This window comes from Ursus arctos, unplaced genomic scaffold (assembly GCF_023065955.2).
Source record: "Ursus arctos isolate Adak ecotype North America unplaced genomic scaffold, UrsArc2.0 scaffold_12, whole genome shotgun sequence".
Lineage (NCBI taxonomy): Eukaryota > Metazoa > Chordata > Mammalia > Carnivora > Ursidae > Ursus > Ursus arctos.
The window spans coordinates 6,826,209-6,845,272 of NW_026622786.1; the positions used below are offsets into that span (position 1 = coordinate 6,826,209).

A 19,064-nucleotide genomic window follows, 5' to 3' on the forward strand; every position below is an offset into this window, starting at 1 on the left:
AAAAGCACAGCCTTCAGAGAAGCTGTCCAAGAGTCCGATAGCAGCTTCACCACAGGTCACATACGCTTTACTGGATCATTTAATTGTCTCTTTGAGCATATGTATCTCCTGTATGATAGAAAATGTATACTATAAATTAGGAAAGCCAGCATGAGCCACTGGAAAGTTAGATGTGAACTGGGATATCATGCAGCAGACAGGGCTCCAGTCCCTGGGCACCTGCTGCAGAGCTAAAGGACACCTACATCAGAGTCACTGTGGTGCTTGTTAGAATCCCCTGGGAATAAGGCGAAGAAGCTGCATTTCAGACAAAAACTGCAAGGAGATTCTCATGTATGAAAAAAAACCTATTTCAAACAAAGAGCCTAGGATGGAGATTCTGACGCCCCAGTGCTCACAAGACTAACTCCGCTTTGAGCAGACCAAGTCCCTCATCCAAGGTGGCTTTCAATGGAGAAAGGGGACATTTCCGGGAAGGGCTCCTACCTGATGTGGGTCCTGCTTCCATGACTTGGGTTTTTAGGGCGTTTCCTCCTCGGCTCCAATTGCTGGGGGATGTCAGCCCTCATGGGAGTCATTTCTTTATGAAGACCTCTGTCATTTATTCTGCCCCTGGAGAAGAGACAGCAGAGATCAGTTCTGGGCTCCACAGTTCTAGCCTTCCTCCTAAGCCACCTGGGTAAACTGAAAGCATGATGACAGACACAAATCAGGGTCAGGGAAGAAGATCCCAGAGGAGTGAGATGGTGAGGGCAGCCCCTCCTGGGAGAGAGAACCACATCAAGGTCACTATCAGACCATTTCGTGTGGGGATGACATACTGACCAATTCTGTGAGCAGAGAACCCAGCCTCATCATTCCAGACTCCTGAGCCATAGGACTGTGAGGTAACAAATGCTCTTCGTTGATTTAAACCACCGGTTTTCTAATTTGTTAATATGATGAGTAGAGAACTACTTCAGATGTTATCTCTACTCTCCCGGGTTTTTAATCTTTAGAAACATGTAGGCTGATCTCTATAAAGAAAAAAAATCGGTAACGCCTTGAGATCCTGGGAAGGCGGGTGAGGGCTGAGCCAGGGCCGGAAGCAGAATTGTGGGAGCAGCGGAAGCTCTGGCCTCTGCGGACTGAGTGCAAGGAAGACAATCTCCCTGATTTTTCAGAGGCTCTTCAGGTTCTCTTCTCTCATTCGGTCTGCAGGCTCAGTGCATTTGAGGAGCAACACTGGTGTTCCAGCAGTGGCATCTGATAAGGAGCTTGATCCTGTACAGAAACTCTTTGTGGACACGGTTAGAGACTACAGAACAAAGCTTCTGTAGGACACGCTGATACTGGCCCAGAGCTCCAGCAAGACCTAGAGAGGGAGCTCTTCAAGTTTAAGCAAATGTATGGTGGAGCAGACATGAATACATGCCCGGACTTCAAATCTGAAGATCCTAAATTTGAAGTCATCGAAAAGCCCCAGTCCTGAAGAAATAATGTAACATTTATTTGGTAATTTGACCTAGATTCATTGTACAACTGGATCAGAATAAACATACATTTCTCAACTGTCACGTGTTCTTTGAATTCTGATTCCAAATGAATGATTGGTGATGTTGGGTGTAAAAAAAAAGAAAATCAAAGAACCACAGTAAAAATCTGTTCGACACGTTCACATGATGTTCCCTTACCCTTGTAACATGAAGGACACTGTGAAGGGCATTTCCTATCTATAATAGGTTCTTTCTAACACTCTCTTCCTGAGACCATGGGGGGTGTTCTTTCTGGCTGCAAGGAATAAAAGCCCCAACTTGTTTCATGGGAGGTGTGTTCCTGGCGATTTGAGTTAAGGGAATTGTCATCGGCTAAGGCCATGCCAAGGATCAATTTTTCACCCAGATGTGGTGTGACAAATTTCCCAAAAATGAACGGAGCGTTTCAAGGTAAGATTGCTCCCTGTACTTCATCTTTTCTTATCCCTGCTGTATTTGTAACTATGGGAAATTGTATAAAACAAGATAGAAAGTTATGATAGATGGCATGTGGGATTTAATAAGAGCTGTTGGGGCGCCTGGGTGGCTCAGTCGGTTAAGAGTCTGCCCTCAGCTCAGGTCAGGATCCCAAGATCCTGTGATGGAGCCCCGCATTGGGCTCCTTGCTCAGCGGGGAGTATGCTTCTCCCTCTCCCTCTGCTGCTCCCCTGCTTGTGCTCTCTCTCTCTGTGTGTCTGTCAAATAAATAAATAAATAAATAAATAAATAAATAAATAAATAAATAAAATCTTTAAAAAAAATAATGAGATCTGTTATAACACAAAGCAAAACAAGTACTCTCCGAACAGACTACTATTGGGCAATTATAGGGTCATGGATGGAGTGCCCTAGGAATCTGATCTGCCTTTGCCTTCATTGAGCCTTGAGGTAATGGTTTACTTTGACCGCACTGTTGAAATTAGAAAAGATTGGGGGGCGGGGAGGGGGCGTCCAACTGTACTTGTCACCTGACTTCATGGTGTGGTGGTGGGCAGAATAATGCCCCCTCCCTAGGAGGTGCCCATGCTAATGCCAGGAACCTGGGCACCCTGGAATGACAAGGGGGCCTTAACACTGGAAGAGGCAGATGTTAGTCTAGAGAAACTGTAGTGTAATATGAATTGGTATTTCTAAAATCTGTACAGATGAGATCATGGAATTTATTTTCAGTTTACTAATGTGTTTGGTACTCCCTGTCTCATTTCAGACCGAGGAGTTGTACCAGGTGATTGAAGGTCAAGATGACACAATGGCAAAGCTTCGAGAAATGCTGCACCAAAGCCAGCTGGGACAACTTCATGTATGTGAGGGTGACATAGGGCAGGAGGCGAGACTCTGTTGAGGAAGTGCCCTTTTCGGTCACAGTTCTGATTTTGTTGGTCTTCTCAGCTGCTCGGCGCTTGTCCTCCTTGTGATTATGATTTTTACTCTTTTTCCAGAACTCAGAGGGTACGTCTCCAGCTCAGCAACAGGTGGCTCTGCTTGATCTTCAGAGTGCTTTGTTCTACAGCCAGCTTGAACTACAGAAACTCCAGAGGGCAGTGCGTCAAAAAGAACGCCAGCTGGCTGATGCCAAAGGATGTGTGCAGTTTGTAGAGGCTGCAGCCCAAGAAAGAGAACAGCAGAAAGAGGCATCTTGGAGACATAACCAGGTAAATCAGCAGTCGTTCTGTGGTCAGAGATGCTGACTTTGCCCTGATAATAACTTTTTATCAGGACAGTTTGTGTTGAATCCTTGAGTCACTTGCTTAATCTAAGTAATTCTGTTTGACATTTATTGCCCTCATACCATGTGCGAGAGACTGGGCTGTGTTCTGGAAATACAAGAGTCAATATCACAAGCTCTTTCCTATTATTTGTAGTGAGTATGAGACAGTCACATAAACAGAATTTTAGTGTAAATACCGAAATGAGGTATGTTTGGGTCCTGTAGGAATATACAGGAGGGGCTGAGGAAGGGAAGCAGGGAAAGCTTCATGAAGGAGGAGCTATCTGGGGTTATTCTTGAAGGGTAGGTAAAGGTTAGCAAGACAGAATAGTGGGGAACAACCACCAAGGGCAAAGGAATGGCATGCACAATTAGCCACATCTTTTTAAAAAAATAAAACAATTCTTAAGTGGTTCCTTTATCTTATTAGGTTAGAGCATATGCTATCCATTTTTTTTAAGATGTAAAAGGATGATAGGAATATTCTATCCTTGAGCTTATCCATGGTTACAGTGGAACAGAGTTCTGCTTAGTAGTTATATAGATCTATGATTTTTAAACTAGAGAGTAAGTATTGAACTATGTAATATGAAATTTACATCTTCTTGCCGTTCACCGTTCCCACAATTTCCCTTATCCTATTTGATTCGTGTATATTGTTTCTAGAGTAACTGTAAGAATGGCACTTTTCTGCTACTTTGTATTTTATTCCGTATGCCTTAAAAATTTTAAGGCCTCCCAATCTAGTAACGATGTGAAAATTTTAGATTGTTTGCAAAAGGGAATCTGTTTAATTCAGGAATTACGAAAAGCCTTGCTGCAGCTCCAAGGAGAATTGCAGAGTAAGAGCCAACAGCTTCGTACCCTGGAGACTGAAAAATACAATGAGATTAGAACCCATGAGCAACACATTCAGCACCTAAACCACAGTCTGAGTCACAAAGAGCAACTGCTTCAGGTGAGTCTATGTAATGATTTTAACTGAAACTGGGCTCACAGAGCTCTGAAAGTTCTGTTCATGTAATCTCAGATTAGTCCACCTGTGTTGAGTACCCGTTACATGTAGAACATTGAGAGATGGGAACCAGGAGGATTCAAAATAAGTAGAAAGTACAATTCATGAACCGCAATGCTAACCAGCAAGTGTAGGAAATAAAAATTGAGACCTGAAAGACATAAGCAATAAATATTCAGCAAGTAGTTACTAAACACCTCTCTGAACCCGATAGTATGCTGGGTGCTGGGAAGACAGAAGATATGACCACTGTTCTCAAGTCTAGTAAGTGAAGACATCTGTATAGAAATTTCCAGTTACTTATGTGATAAAATGAACGTTGGAGGGAAAAATGGAACACTGAAGACTGTGACCGGTCTCCTGCCCTAAGCTTGTCGCATTGAATCCCTTACATTCTGATGAGCATACAGTTTTTTCATAGTGTGCATGTATTGTGCATACATTTTCTCTCTGATAGAAATACTGCCCCCCCCCCCACCTGCTCTTCACTTGGGAAACTCCCAGTCCTTTAAGACTCTGAGCAAATGTAACCTCTTTTGTGAGCTCTTTACTGACACCTTCAGGTAGATTTAGACAGTGCATCCTGTATTCCCCTAGTAGCTAGCTAGCAGACCTACACACCCGTATATGCATAATGTGTATATGCATACTCATATGTATACACACACACACATATACACCCGTGTGCAATAGTTAACAATTTGTGTGTATGTCTGTTATCTCTGCTGACCTGTGTTTTCCTTGAGCGTGATCACATTTTGTTTTATATCCTGAATAACACATTGTTTGGCGAAGTGGAGGAATTCAGTGCATATTGCATAAATGAATAAAGGGAAATATTTTTTGGTCTCATTAGGAATTTTGGGAGCTCCTGCAATATCGAGATAAGTCGGACAAAACCCTTGAAGCAGAGGAAATGTTGCTTGAGAAACTTCGGCAGCGAATACAGGACCGAGACGTTGCTCTAGAGGTATGCACCTTAATTTTATTTACGGCACTATGGATTACTCTCTGCACATAGGTGCTTAGAAATTTGTGTCTACTTCATTTGCTGCTTTTTGGAGTTGGTCTTCCCTTCCTTTCTATTTTTATTGAATAAGTGTGATCACAATAGTGAATCCTAAGGAGCTTTAGGATCCTTGCTTTCCTTGCAGCGGGCTATAGATGAAAAGTTCTCCACTCTGGAAGAGAAAGAAAAAGAACTGCGTCAACTTCATCTTGCCGTGCGAGAGCGAGATCATGACTTAGAGAGATTGCGTGGTATTCTCTCCTCTAATGAAGCTACCATGCAGGTAAGAGCACAGTCTGCCATGACTTGATATCCCTTGTCCCACTTGGATGCTAAGCCTGAAGCATCAGCCCTTTCCCTCATTTTCTGAAAACCAAGGTATTTGCTTTATAAGGAAAAAAATATGACAACAGCAAACGTAGTTATCCGTCATTATAGATGAGGAAGTGAGAAGAGCTAGTACTTCTGCTGTGGACTTTATAGTGAATATGGATTTCTAGACCTACTTTCTGATTTGTTTCTAATCTTTGTCAATATCTATATACTTGTACAGAAGCATTGTCAGGGTACAGCTGTTACACTGTTGTTTTCTCATTAACATATGCATATCCCTGTATAGTCACAGAACACTTGATTATTAATATTTACTGTGGACTATTTTTGGATATGTATTTTAGAGCTTTTATATTTAACCATCTGCCACTTCTAAAAGAAGTCCTTCACTTCCTCTGTAGCATAGCCTGCCTCCTCAAAAATACTGCATTTATAATATATTTATTTTTCTAAACAAATTAGAGGAGAGTTTCTAAAACCAAAGAAAAGAGTAGTATGGCATTGTTAGATTAGATACTAAGTTTTCTACTTTTGCAAAAAATTGATACTTTATGAGATGATTTGAAGGCGGATCAAGTTTCTTGTTCATCCTACAGAGTGTGGGGTGGTCCTTTGACTTACAGTTGCTTTCTTTGTTACTGTAGAGTATGGAGAGTCTCCTGAGGGCCAAAAGCCTAGAAGTAGAGCAGTTATCTGCCACCTGTCAAAACCTTCAATGGCTGAAAGAAGAAAGGGAAACCAAATTTAGCCATTGGCAGAAGGAACAAGAACGTATCATTCAGCAGTTACAGACATCCCTGCATGACAGGAACAAAGAAGTGGAGGCAAGGCTTTAGTTAATTAAAGGCAATTTGTTCAGTGATTACATTATCTCAGTCTTGGATTGGGACTCCTTAGGTCTGGGGGGCCAGTGACCCAAGTCTTAAATTCCATCCTGTGCCAGGGCGAGTCATTGGCTTTTACTGGGACTTTTTTCCCTCCACCTCTAAACTCAAGGTGACAATTATCTTTCTCAAATAGGTCATGTGAGAATTAATGAGAACTAAAACGTGCACCTATAATATGATGGCTAACTTTTATTAGTGATGGTGCTCACACTTGTTAGGCACTGTTATAATTGCTTGAAGAATGCTAACTCATTGAATCCTGACAAGTCTATGAGGTATATGTTATTATCCTTCATTGACAGACAAGGAACAGACTTCTGAAATGAAATAACTTGTGCAGAGTAACATAGTTAATAAGTGACAGAGCAAGTAAGCCGCCCAGGCACTGGGGTTCCACAGTTTTAACCACCAGCTACAACCCCTCAGGAGAAAAGTAGGAACTTCATCACCATAGTCATAAATATAGTGCTCATTATTCTTTCTCAGCTTATCATTTTGTGTTTCCCCTATACAAGTTATACTGGGGAGAAAATAAATACATGGATTGTGTATCCATTTATCTTCATCTAATATTAATTATTATGTACCCCGAGCAAATAGGGAAAGGGCCTACTTCAGAAAACAATATGTGAGTTGCCATTATAAGTATTTTTCTGTATTGTTAGTGCTCTTTTGTTGAGCATGTAGTCTTCTTTTTTTTTTTTTTTGGTGAAAATCTTGTATATTGTTCATGGCTCAAACTTGTTTTGAGGTACATTCTATTTATGCTTTGGATGAGCCTTTCAGCTCTATTTTTAAAAAACATCCATTTATTTTAGAGTATGCACGTGAGCAGGGGGAGGGGCAGAGGGAGACTCCCAGGCGGACTCCATACAGCATGGAGCCTCGATCTCACTACCTGAGCCAAAATCAAGAGCTATCAAGAGCCAGAGGCCCCTAGCCCTTCAGCTGTATGGAAAGATGGAGGGATGAACTTGTTACTTTACCAAAGTTAAATGAAGCAGATTCAAGTTAAGTAACCGGTATTTCCCATACCAAAACCCAACTTCCCAGTGCTGGGTGCTGGAGGCAAGAACTCCAACAGGGAAGGGGTGCCTGGGTGGCTCAGGTCATGATTGATTGAGGCCCCATCCGGCTCCCTGCTCAGTGGGGAGTCTGCTTCTCCCTCACCTGCCACTCATTCTTTCTCAAATAAAATCTTAAAAAAACAAACTCCAACAGGTAAGTGTCTCAGGTCAGGAAGGGGACAGAGCCTACCTGGAGAGCAGAGGGCCTGGAAGTTTCCACAGCCTGATTCTACTCATTCACTTAGCTCCCCTAGAAAACAGGAACAATTACAATATTGTACAAGGTCTCCTACTCGTGTTTTCCTAAGCATCTCAGAGTAAATTACTAGCCTGAATACAGAGTATTTAATTTGGGGTCAGACAGCAAATCAGGGTTGTGGAGCACTCCCATCTGAAAAATCTAGGAAACCAATCTCCATTTGAAACATTCCTTGTGATCCCCACCAGGAGCCCAAATGCAAAACTTAGACAAAACAAGAAGCCCACGGAAAGAAACCATGGTGTAGACAGAAGCAACTTCAGAGCATAGGTTAAGCAGAGCATGTAGTCTTCTGTGTGCCAGGCCTGTGCTTGATCTGGGGAAACAAAAGTGAATAAAACATGATAGCTGTTCTCCAGACTCTCATAGCTCTTTCTTCTATAACAGATTCTTATAAACTCCTTGATATGTAGTAGGGGGGATTCTTTCCTCCAGAACTTACAGTGTCCCTTCTGTTTTAGGATCTTAGTGCCACGTTGCTCTGTAAACTCGGACCGGGGCAGAGTGAGGTAGCAGAGGAGCTGTGCCAGCGTCTACAGCGAAAGGAAAGGATGCTGCAGGAACTGCTGAGTGATCGAAACAAACAAGCAGTGGAACATGAAGTAGAGATTCAAGGCCTGCTTCGGTCTATGAGCACCAGGGAGCAGGAGAGCCAAGTAAGGACTGATGCACAGAGAGTGTCGCTGCATTTATAGTCTGAATAGGGAGCATTTGAACATTGTGGCGTGTGTGTGTATGTGTGTGTGTGTGTGTGTGTGTGTGATTTTACAGTCCGTTGTGTTAGGGTTTCTTCCTTCAGTCTGTTACCTAGCCTATACTTTTACCTCCGTCCTCAGGAGCATGCAATATTTTTAGAGCCTCTGCATTGAGAAGGGTGCCTAAACAATACATGTACTCATTAACTTCATTCTGTACATTTTCTTTCCTTAATCTGATAACTTTGACAGAAGGGAGTACAGGGTTCTAGAGTGTTTTGATTTTGATTCTAAATTCTCAAGACTTGAGGGGTATTTTCTATTTTTTAGCCAAGGTATGAGAAAACTTACACTTGACATATTTTTTCTTAATTCTTATAAAATCTGAATCATCTTAAGAGGAAAAAAGATGGTGTTTTTTTTCAAAGGCTGTAATTAGAATAAATAATCTTATAGTAACATGGAATATATTAATCTTAAAATACTGGTACACAGGTATTACAAAAGCCAATTCTTTTTTTTTTTTTTTTTTGAAGATTTTTATCTACTTTTTCGAGAGAGAGAGAGAGAGCACATGAGCGGTGGGGAAGGGCAGAGGGAAAGAGAGAAGCAGACTCCCTGCTGAGCAGGGACCCACGCCCCCCCCCCCCCCCGATGTGGGGCTCGATCCTAGGACCCTGGGACCATGACCTTAGCCGAAGGCAGATGCTTAACTGACTGAGCCATCCAGGTGCCCCTCAAAATCATTCTTAATTTATCTTCATTCCCAGGTATCTTTCTACTCAAGGCTAGAGATATGTGCTGTATTTCAGAGGCCAGATGCTCAGAATCCCCCCAGCCAGTTTCAGGGAGGACTAGATTCTTCTCATTTGCCTTTTTTATTTGACCATAATATTCTCTAATGCTTCCTTTATATTATGGGATGGTTGTCTCTTCTAGTCCTCAGGCCCACTGAAGTGAATATACATTTCCTTAGAAACATGCTGCCATGAGTTGCAGAAATTGCTTCTAGAGTAGACCTAACAAAATCACTGTGAATTATTTAAGTCTTTGGCAGAAGGCTAACAAAAGTTTTTGTTTGAGTGCTCTTTTTAACCCCTTTGTAACTTGAAGGAGCTAGTTTATTTCACCTCCAGAAAGAAATATTATACACTGCTGATAGTAAAAGAGTAGAAGCTAGCAGATGACTGAAATTACAAAAGATTGATTTAACTCAAGAAAAAGAGTAATGGTTGTATTCTTCTAGATCTGCTTTTTAAATTTTATATGCAGGAGAAATTCCCCTGGATAGCTTTTTAGAAATGTAGATTCCCAGGCTTACTCCTAGGGGACAGAAATTAGGAGGTATAGATAGCACTCAAGAATTTGCATTTCTTAAAAGGTCTCAGGTGATGGTGATGCTACCTGTTCATGAGCCACACTTCGAGGACCACTGCTACAAACAACACTGCTAGAAGAATGCCATGCCAGATAGATCATATATACATATACATAAGAGATCGTGTGTATTATTTATTACGATTTTTACCCTAGCAACTTCTATAGATTTTTATTCAGGCAAATTAATAATGTACTGTTATCTCTAAGATAGTTGTGTCCAAATCCCTAAAGGGCCCAAATTTTACTTACTAAAAATGTAAGGTTATTCTTTTATTTCCCTTAGAAATTATGACAAGAGCTCAGCTTCTCATTAAAACAGTAGTGATTGTCCCCAGTTGATGCTGATACGGCTAATATAGTCCTGATTCATCATCTTTTCCCCCTAGTAATTTTAGTCTTAGTTTATTGTTTCTGGATTTTCGGATTAAATGCAGACTTTCTATGTGGTAATGGTCACAAATAATGTTCTAGATCTTTTCCTTATTGCGCTATATCGTCTGTCTTAGAAAACTGGGACTTGAAATTAAATAAATTGGGTTTGGTGGTTTTGAGGTTCAGATTCTCCTGATTGTATGTATGGTCTGATAAAAATGTTTGCGTGTAATTGACTCATTCGATAAATATGCATTGAATGCCTACTATGTGCCCGACACTGTTCTGGGTGCTTGTGATTTATCCCTGAAGAAATATCATAGAAACTGCCCTTAGGAAACTTACACCCAGTTGACAGACAATGGACATACATCAGATAACGGTAAGTGCATTGTAAAAACTTAGCAGGACAAGGAGAACTGGGAGTAGGGAAAAGACAGCTGTTTTAGATAGGAGATGCAGAGGAGGCCAATCTGATAAGGTATCAGTAGGCAAAGATATAAAGGGAGCAAACCAAATGAATATTTGGGTAAAGAAATCCAGGCCAAAGGCACATGTATCCCAGAGTAAAGGACATCTGCTATCCCACTTCAAACCAGAATCTTAATACCTTAGCCTGATAGAGTTCTGGCAGGGCCAATTTTGGATTGTTTCATCTGTAATAGATATGTTTATATTCAGTTTCTCCAGTGTTCTTCCTCTGAGAGACTCTTTTCAGCTGTTTTTCCCTGTAAACTGAAAGCAAGGAAACTATTTTTGGTGGGGGGGCCACTGGCTTTTCATAAACAGTTGACTTTTAACGAATAACTTCAGAACACAAATTTTGTTTTATAGAGTATCTTTCTAATGGTATGTGTGATTTCCTTACTAGGCCGCTGCAGAGAAGATGGTACAAGCCCTAATAGAAAGAATTTCAGAATTACAAGCCCTGCGCCAGTATTTAGGAGGGAAAGACTTCATGGTGTCCCAAGCACTCATCTCTAACCAACCCACTGAAGTTACATCCAGCAGCCCCCACCTGGGAGAGCAGACTGATCAAGTAAGAACTGTGTGGATGTTCATGCCAACTGCCTTTTCTTTCTGTGTTTGAGGCATAAGTTTGATCATTTTAATACCAAATTGTGTGAGAACATTCCAGGGTCCTTGTCATTGTGATCATGGTTCCTGTACCTTTCTAAATCCCCTGACTCTTCCAATTTTTAGGGTTTTGTGCATATACCCTCCAAAGATGATAGCATTTCGTTGACTGCCAAAGGGGATACCAGTATACCCAGGTCCTCATTAGGTAAGTATCAAATTTAATTTCACTAAGGAATCTTCTGTCTTTCTTTCTGTAATTCTGCTAATAGGCTTGGCCAAGGCTCTCTTTTCCTACTGGAAAAAAAATAAGCTTAGATTCCCCTTGAAAGGCTGAAGACATGTCTATGCTAGAAAGAACTACCCTTATTATGTTGAATTGAGACTGTTGTTCTGGGTACACAGTTTGGCTCAGGGAGACTGCCTCCTGATTATACTTTCCAGATAGCTTTGCAGGGGTTCAGAAATGCAGGAGGCTATTGTTTCCAAACCTCTACAACAGGACCATGGGGCTGACACCTTCTCCTGGGTATCTTTCAAGCGGGCCGAGGCTACTTATGGTAACTTGACATAACCTGCATTACAGTGTTGGGAGGGGGAGGCAGTATACATTAAGTTATTTGCCAAGATCACAGCCATCTAAGAGATGATTGTAGGCCTTGAACTCCCTAAAAACAAATGAATTCTGTGAAGAGTCGGAGCAAAACTTAAATGAGTGCTGGGCATTAGAGTCTCTGACTTGCACAGAGCAAAAGGTTGGGATCTAGGGTGGCTTCAAGGAAGAGATTTACCCAGTGAGTTGTAGAAATAGGGGCTCACCATTATTAATGAAGTGGTGATTATAATGGTATAAGAAACGTTATGGACTTGGAGAATTAACTTATGATTTTTTTGATGATATTAAGAATGAAAGGGGCACCTGGGTGGCTCAGTTAAGCATCCGACTGTTGATTTCAGCTCCAGTCTTGATCTCAGGGTCATGAGTTCAAGCCCCGTGTTGGGCTCCACGCTGGGCTTTACATGGAGCTACTTTAAAAAAAAAGAAAAAGGATGTAGAAAGTTTGTGTCTGTTTTATAGTATAAGGTGTTATGGAATTCCATAGGTAAGTCATGTGAGTAGTTATTTTTTCATAGGAAAACTTTGTCAAAGAGTAAAGAATACTGGATTTGTTTAATTTACTCCCTCTTTACCTTTTTTCAAAAATTACTTTTCCACAATTTTTTATTTTGCAAATTTCAAACTTCTAGGAAAGTGGCAAAAATTGTGCGGTGAATACCCATATAGGCTTTTATTAAGATTCACCACCTATTAACATTTTGCCACATTTACACCATTTCTTCACATGCACATGCACAGATGAAATGTTTTTTCTAAGCCATTTAAAAATTACTTAGATGTCATGACACTTCATTTCTAAATGCTTCATTATGTATTCCCTAAAAGCAATGGCATTCTCCTACATAACTACAGTGTAATTATCATGTTCAGGAAATTTAACCTTGGAATAGTCCTGGTACTTAATGTATAGTTTATATCCAGAGTTCCTGTGTCGCAGGAACATTCCAGATGGTTGGGTCTCCCCCTCCAGGACCATGCATCCATTTAGTTGTCATGTCGTGTTAGTCTCTTTTAGTCTAGAAAAGTTTTCTAGCCTTTTTTGTCTTTTTTGACATTGGCATTTTTGAAAACTCTGGGCCAGCGAATGGCCCTCGATCTGGCTCTGATTGTTTCTTCATGGTTCGATTGAAGTTAAACATTTTTGGCAAGAATACTTACAAGGGTGAGGTCTTTCTCAGTGCACCACGTCAGGAGCACATGATAGCAGTTTGTATTTTCCTTAGTTAAGGTTGTATTTGCCAGACCTCTCCATTGTGAAGGCTCATTCCTCCCTTTGTGTGGGTGACCTGCCGCCCAACACCCTGAGACGTTGACCGTCTCCCTACAGCCACTCACCCAGGGGTTCTAGCATCCTTTCAGCCTTTCCCGAAGCAGCTGTGAGGTTGGTAGTTTAAAAAAGTGATTTCTATTTTTAAAATTTCTTCCTTGTTTATTAGCACGTGTTCTTTCACTAAGAGCTGCCCTTTCCCTATTCTCTCCCACTCCATTTTTTTATATCAGTGTGTTGTAATTACACATTGTAATGTATTCTTTTTTAAAAAAAATCATTTTTTTTTTGCATTTCTGTTTTTGTCATTATTCCATTTGATGCCCAAGTTACCCCCAATCTGGACAATTGGAGCCCCTCCAAGCTGTTCCTCTGTCCTTTGAATATGTCGCCATCAGTTTTTCAGCACTCCCACACTTGCTGGCACAGTAAGATGTTCTGTGATTACCTTTCCCTTTCCCTGCCTCAGCCCTGGAACTGCCCGTTCCTTCAAGGAGCTCTGGTTCCCTAAAGTGGTTAATGACATTTAGGTAGGTACTAGTAATCTGGGCATGAGATGGGTTCATAGCCACACGTATGTCATTTGCTTCTAGGTTCTTTTAGGTGAACAGAGCTAAGGGGGGGGGTAACGTGTGTGCGTACTTGATACTCATTTCTCTAATTCTAATTTAACACCACAAGTTCTTTCTTTCCCTTATTTTCTATTTGTATCTGCCTTTTTTTGACCTTGAGAAACCTGGTTACCTCTAACATGAATATATGAACCTATTCACACAATATACAAAAGTAGTTTAGAATTGCTACATGAATACCACTATCAACAGTAAGTCATTTATAAATAACGTTTAAGATTTTTTATTTTTTTTTAATCCTTAGACTATTTCCCACTGAGGGTATAGAGTTAGAACAGTGAGTTCAAGAAATCATTTGGATTAATTTTTTTATTTCCTGGGTGCTTATATTATCTATTTATTATATAGGTTCATAAAGAGTTGTTTCCTCATTCTTTTTGACAGTTGTATGTAGTATTTCGTCGCATGGATATACCGTAGTTTATTCAGTCTTCTTTTTACAGGCATGTAGGTTGATTGTATATTTTGCTATTACAAATATTGCTGCAAAGAACAATCTGGCACATATTTTCGTTGTTGTTGTGAGATTGTGTATTCGGACTAAATTCCTCAGAAACCACGCACCGGAGGTCATATGATGTTATAGTGATGAAGACGCGTGCTATGTGTTCATTTTCAGGAGACTTGGAAACAGTTACAGGGCTGGAAAAAGAACTGAGTAATGCCAAAGAGGAACTTGAGCTCATGGCTAAAAAAGGAAGAGAAAGTCGGGTGAGTGTTCTAGTGAGCCTACTTTCAAAATTCCTATGATTTTCTTCCAACATAGTTTATCTTTAAAAGAGTACACTTGTCCACGTATAATATCTAGGTCCAAATGCAAAGTAAGGCTTTTTTCTTTGTGGAGAAAATTACAAATTGCTTTATGTACACATTTTCTCAAAAGATGCTTTTATTTTTATAAATGGAGACCATTAAACTTTTTAAGTGCTGGAAAGACAAAGGCCACTTTCTCTGCTCATTGCTAACTGGAATAATTGTAAAGGACTTGTGAAAAAATGAGATACTGTATAATCGCTGCTTGGAATTACGATGTTAGATCCATGAAATTAGTTTTAGAAACATGGAACGGAAGAATTTGGGGAATGATCAAGAATGTTCATTGAATACTTGCTACGTGCAGTGTACTGTACTGGTTACTTAAATTAGCACTAAGGCTTACAGCTCTGCAAACTAAGTGGTATTGGCCCTATTTTATAGATGAAGAAGGTGAAATGCTGATTTTTTTTTTTTTTTAAACATGGAGGTAGGAAGGGGCGCCTGGGTGGCTCAGTCGGATAAGCGTCTGACTCTTAGGGTTTCAGCCCAGGTCATGATCTTCGGGGCGTGAGATTGAAGATTCTGTCTCTCCCTCTGCGCCCACCCCCACCTGCTTACACAAGCTCTCTCAAAAAACAAAATTTAACAAAACTGTGGAGGTGGGGAATTGTCATATAACTAAGACATACCAAAGCTAAGATTTAAATTTAGGTCTTTTGTGACTCAGAATACTTGCTAAGAAGTCATTACTTGGAGTAGATCATTTTTGCATTATGCTGTATTTCTAGCAATAGAGTTTTCATGAATTTTCTTAGAAGAGGCCTTTTGGCCTTACAGAATCCCTTCTCTTTTTCCCTCCCTTTACAGCAGATTTTATGTCCAGCTGTGATATGGAAGAAGTATTAGGGCCACAGAACAGAGTTACCAACTAAAACCGAAAGACTTTATGTTACCATGACATCTATTTTAGGGGGTCAGCGGTATATTAAGTTTACCCGGCTAGTCTACTTGGCTTCTCAGATTCGTTCCACCTCTTTGCCAGAGTTAGATCTAGAATGTAAGACCTGTATTCATATTTGTGATAAAATTATCTTATTGTACCTCTTAATTTCTCTTCCCATTACTGTATTTCTTCTTACAGCCAGACTGCTGTTATATAACTCAAGTTTTGAGGATATGAAATTGTGTGGCATTTTAAAAATACCAGTTTTAAAAATCCCCTGGCTCCCCTCCCTTGTTTTGGGTTCCACCCTAGCCATTATCTGATTACTCATGTCAGATATTTCCGTTTCCGTATGCTGTTCCTGTTTTTCTCATCTATACTTTATTCAGAGTAATGTTACTTTTGGGTTCTGTCCTGTTTGGGGGATCATAAAATTAGGACTATGAATGGTTATTTTGAGTGAGGTATATTTAGCTATATTGCTTACTTTTGTGTCCTTAATCAATTACCAGCCTCTCAGTTCAATACCGTATATATTCATTGTCGCATTCCCTCGGATGCTAGGTTTATACCAAAAGCCATGTCGATTTTCCTGAATTTTAAGCATTCCCTCTACTGTCTTGAAATCATAGCAGTAGTGGTAAGAATAGTTAACATTCACTGATTGGCTACCAGGCACTTTTAAATATATTTTCTCTATTCTCACATAGCCCTAAAAAGGAGGTTTTATTTCCGTTTTACAATTCAGGAAATGAAGTTCAGGTTAAATACAATGTAGAGAGATTATGCCAAGATTTAAAACCCAAAACTCATGTCTGCCTGGCTGTAGACCTTTATCTTGCTGCACTAATGTTTTCCTCATGTTTGAGTTTTTCTTCCATGGAGCCGATACCCGGCTATATAATGATAGAGGTCTCTGAAGAGGGCCTCATAAGTAGCACTCCATTTCCCGTAAGCAAGGTCTGAACAAACGGAGAAATAAAGTAGTGGCAGAGAGTTTGGTATTTCATTGGCTGCATTACTGATAAAGGCTTAGGTAGAGAACCTAATGCAAGAACCAAGGGGCCTGCTAGCCAATCCCCAGAATTAGGCAGACTTACCTACCTAGTCACAGACGACATTGGGCCTTGGCAGACCACTCCACATGGTGAGGAAGAGCCTGCTCTTAGAGAAGCAGTGCCAAAAACAGGCTTCCTGCAGGCAGGTGCCTCCTAGAAAGAAGGAAGATGGAGCCAAGTCAAGCATGCCTGGTTTATTCCTCCCCAACATACCATTAAGATAAGTCACTTTACCTGCCTGGGGCTGACTAAAGGGGTGGAGAAATGTCAGGAGTCACACTAACTGAGGTCCTTCAACATGGAAGGAAATGGAAGGAGAAGCATTTCTTCCTAACATGCCACAGGAGTCCAGAGCATCAAATAACTTTGTGGAGTTATAAGTCATCACCACATAGTGAACTATCAGCATTGATGGAATTCGAAGTAGTTTTTACTGCTTCTAACTTACATTTTATATCTTAAAGAAACAGGTGCTGCTTTCTTTAGGAAGCTTGACTATACCTTAAACTAGGTTTGTGTCATCTCTCTTCTTTGTCACACCTATTTCCTTTAATTATCTCCAGATAGTTCCTTACGTGGGGGTCCTGGCTGGCTCAGTCGGTTAAGCATCTTCCTTCAGCTCAGGTCATGATCTCAGGGTCATGGGATAGAGTCCTACATTGGGCTCCCTTCTCAGCAGGGAGCCTGCTTCTCCCTCTGCCTGCTGCTCCCCCTGCTTGTGCTCTCTCTCCCCCCACCCTCTGACAAATAAATAAATAAAATCTAAAAAAAAAATAGTTCATTACAATGTGTATTTACAAATAACTTGCCATCATGATAAAGAATATATGGATGTGTTAGAATCTGCAGGAAAGGCATTATAACCTCGTGTTCTGAGTCTGCTTCCTTGAGTTCACATTCTGGATCTCCCCCTTCCTCACTCTGTGACTTTGAACAGTTTCCTTAATTTCTCTCTGCCTCAGTCACCTCTCTGTAAACTGGGGAATAAAAGAGTAGTGATTCTGTTGGGTTGGTGAGGATTCACTCATCTGCTAATGGTGACCCATTTTGTAAGCAGCACAATAAACTCATTCATTAAGCAAATTTGAAATGTTTCATAGTGCTGACTAAAGTGGAGGACATCCTTAAGGCTACCGTTACAGCTTCCCATGCAACACCCTTTGGTACCACACCGTGTGGTTTATTGATGTGATCCACCAGAACACTGTAACTCAACTTCTGGTTGGCACTCGCATTCCTGGCTGATGGTGATACAATATGGAAGAGCCTTGGCCTAGGGGTTCAAATATGAATGTGACAGATACTGTGTCCTCTGCACACTGACTTCAGGACTTCTTCTCTCCACAGATGGAACTTTCTGCACTACAGTCCATGGTGGCCGTTCAAGAGGAAGAGCTGCAGGTGCAGGCTGCTGACATGGAGTCCCTGACCAGGAACATACAGATTAAGGAAGACCTCATAAAGGTCCTTCAAAGCTCTTTCAAGATCCTTGGAAACGATTACAGCTCAGAATACCTGCAGGGCATCTTCAGACAACATTTAGATACCCTGAGTCCCTTGGCCAGTACTTATTTCCTTGATGCACTGTCGGTTTGAGCCTCTTCATATCACCGTATCCTTTTTGACTTGTATTAGAGTTGCTGAGATTTCACAAAGAGTGTATTATTTCATATGGCTTATCAATATTCCACTTGAAAGTACAGCAGACTGTTTCAGGGACTTCTGCTCCTTTGCTCCTCTGCTAAATAGCAGTTTGCAGCCCCGAGATCAAGAGTCGCATGCTCCACTGACTGAGCCGCCCCACATTTTTATTGATTTTTTTCTTGACCTTTAGGACCTGCAGATGCAGCTGGTTGATCCTGAGGACATACCAGCTATGGAACGCCTGACCCAAAAAGTCTTACTTCTTCGGGAAAAAGTTGCTTCAGTAGAGTCACAGGGTCAAGAAACTTTAGGAAACCGAAGACAACAGGTAAGTCATTGGACTATAAACCTTATTTTTACTGTGAAACAAACACTGGAAAAGCTGTCGATCTCAGTGATCTCTGAAGGGGAGAGATCTCTGTGCTCTAAAGTTGGCTGCCTTGGTCAGCAGCAGCAAGAGATACCCCTAACATTTGTCATTCCTTTCTAGCTGCTCCTCCATAGCTGACCTCTCTTCAGTGCCAGATTTAAAAACGACCTATTGCCTGTACTCCCTGTTATCATCTCTCTCACTAACTACTCATTTCACTCCAGTCCTGGCTTTTAACTCGAGCAGTTCACTTAAACAGACCTCTCTGCTGGTTGCGTACGTCGTGGCTCATGTTGTTAACAGCACTTACTGTAGAGCTCTCTGCGACACAGGTCTGTGATTGATGGTGTCTCCTCCACCCACTAGATAGTAAGCTGATCCCTAGAACAGAGCCTGGCACATAGAATGTGCTCAATAAATATTGACTGAATGAATGAAGAATACCAATAAGTCCTACTG

The 19,064-nt window shown here is 41.0% G+C and overlaps 1 protein-coding gene and 1 pseudogene across 1 annotated transcript in view; both read left to right on the forward strand.

The window, feature by feature from the left end:
• The window catches only part of LOC125281906 (myomegalin-like), a 134,200-nt gene that overhangs the window by 62,050 nt on the left and 53,086 nt on the right, over nt 1-19,064 (forward strand). The window contains 12 exon segments of the mRNA XM_057310775.1: nt 2,722-2,814; nt 2,954-3,166; nt 4,022-4,180; nt 5,094-5,207; nt 5,392-5,529; nt 6,224-6,403; nt 8,254-8,448; nt 11,111-11,278; nt 11,443-11,524; nt 14,454-14,545; nt 17,939-18,055; nt 18,426-18,563. Coding sequence (XP_057166758.1) covers nt 2,722-2,814; nt 2,954-3,166; nt 4,022-4,180; nt 5,094-5,207; nt 5,392-5,529; nt 6,224-6,403; nt 8,254-8,448; nt 11,111-11,278; nt 11,443-11,524; nt 14,454-14,545; nt 17,939-18,055; nt 18,426-18,563 — 1,689 coding nt within the window.
• Nucleotides 696-1,551, forward strand: LOC125282358 (ATP synthase-coupling factor 6, mitochondrial-like; annotated as a pseudogene).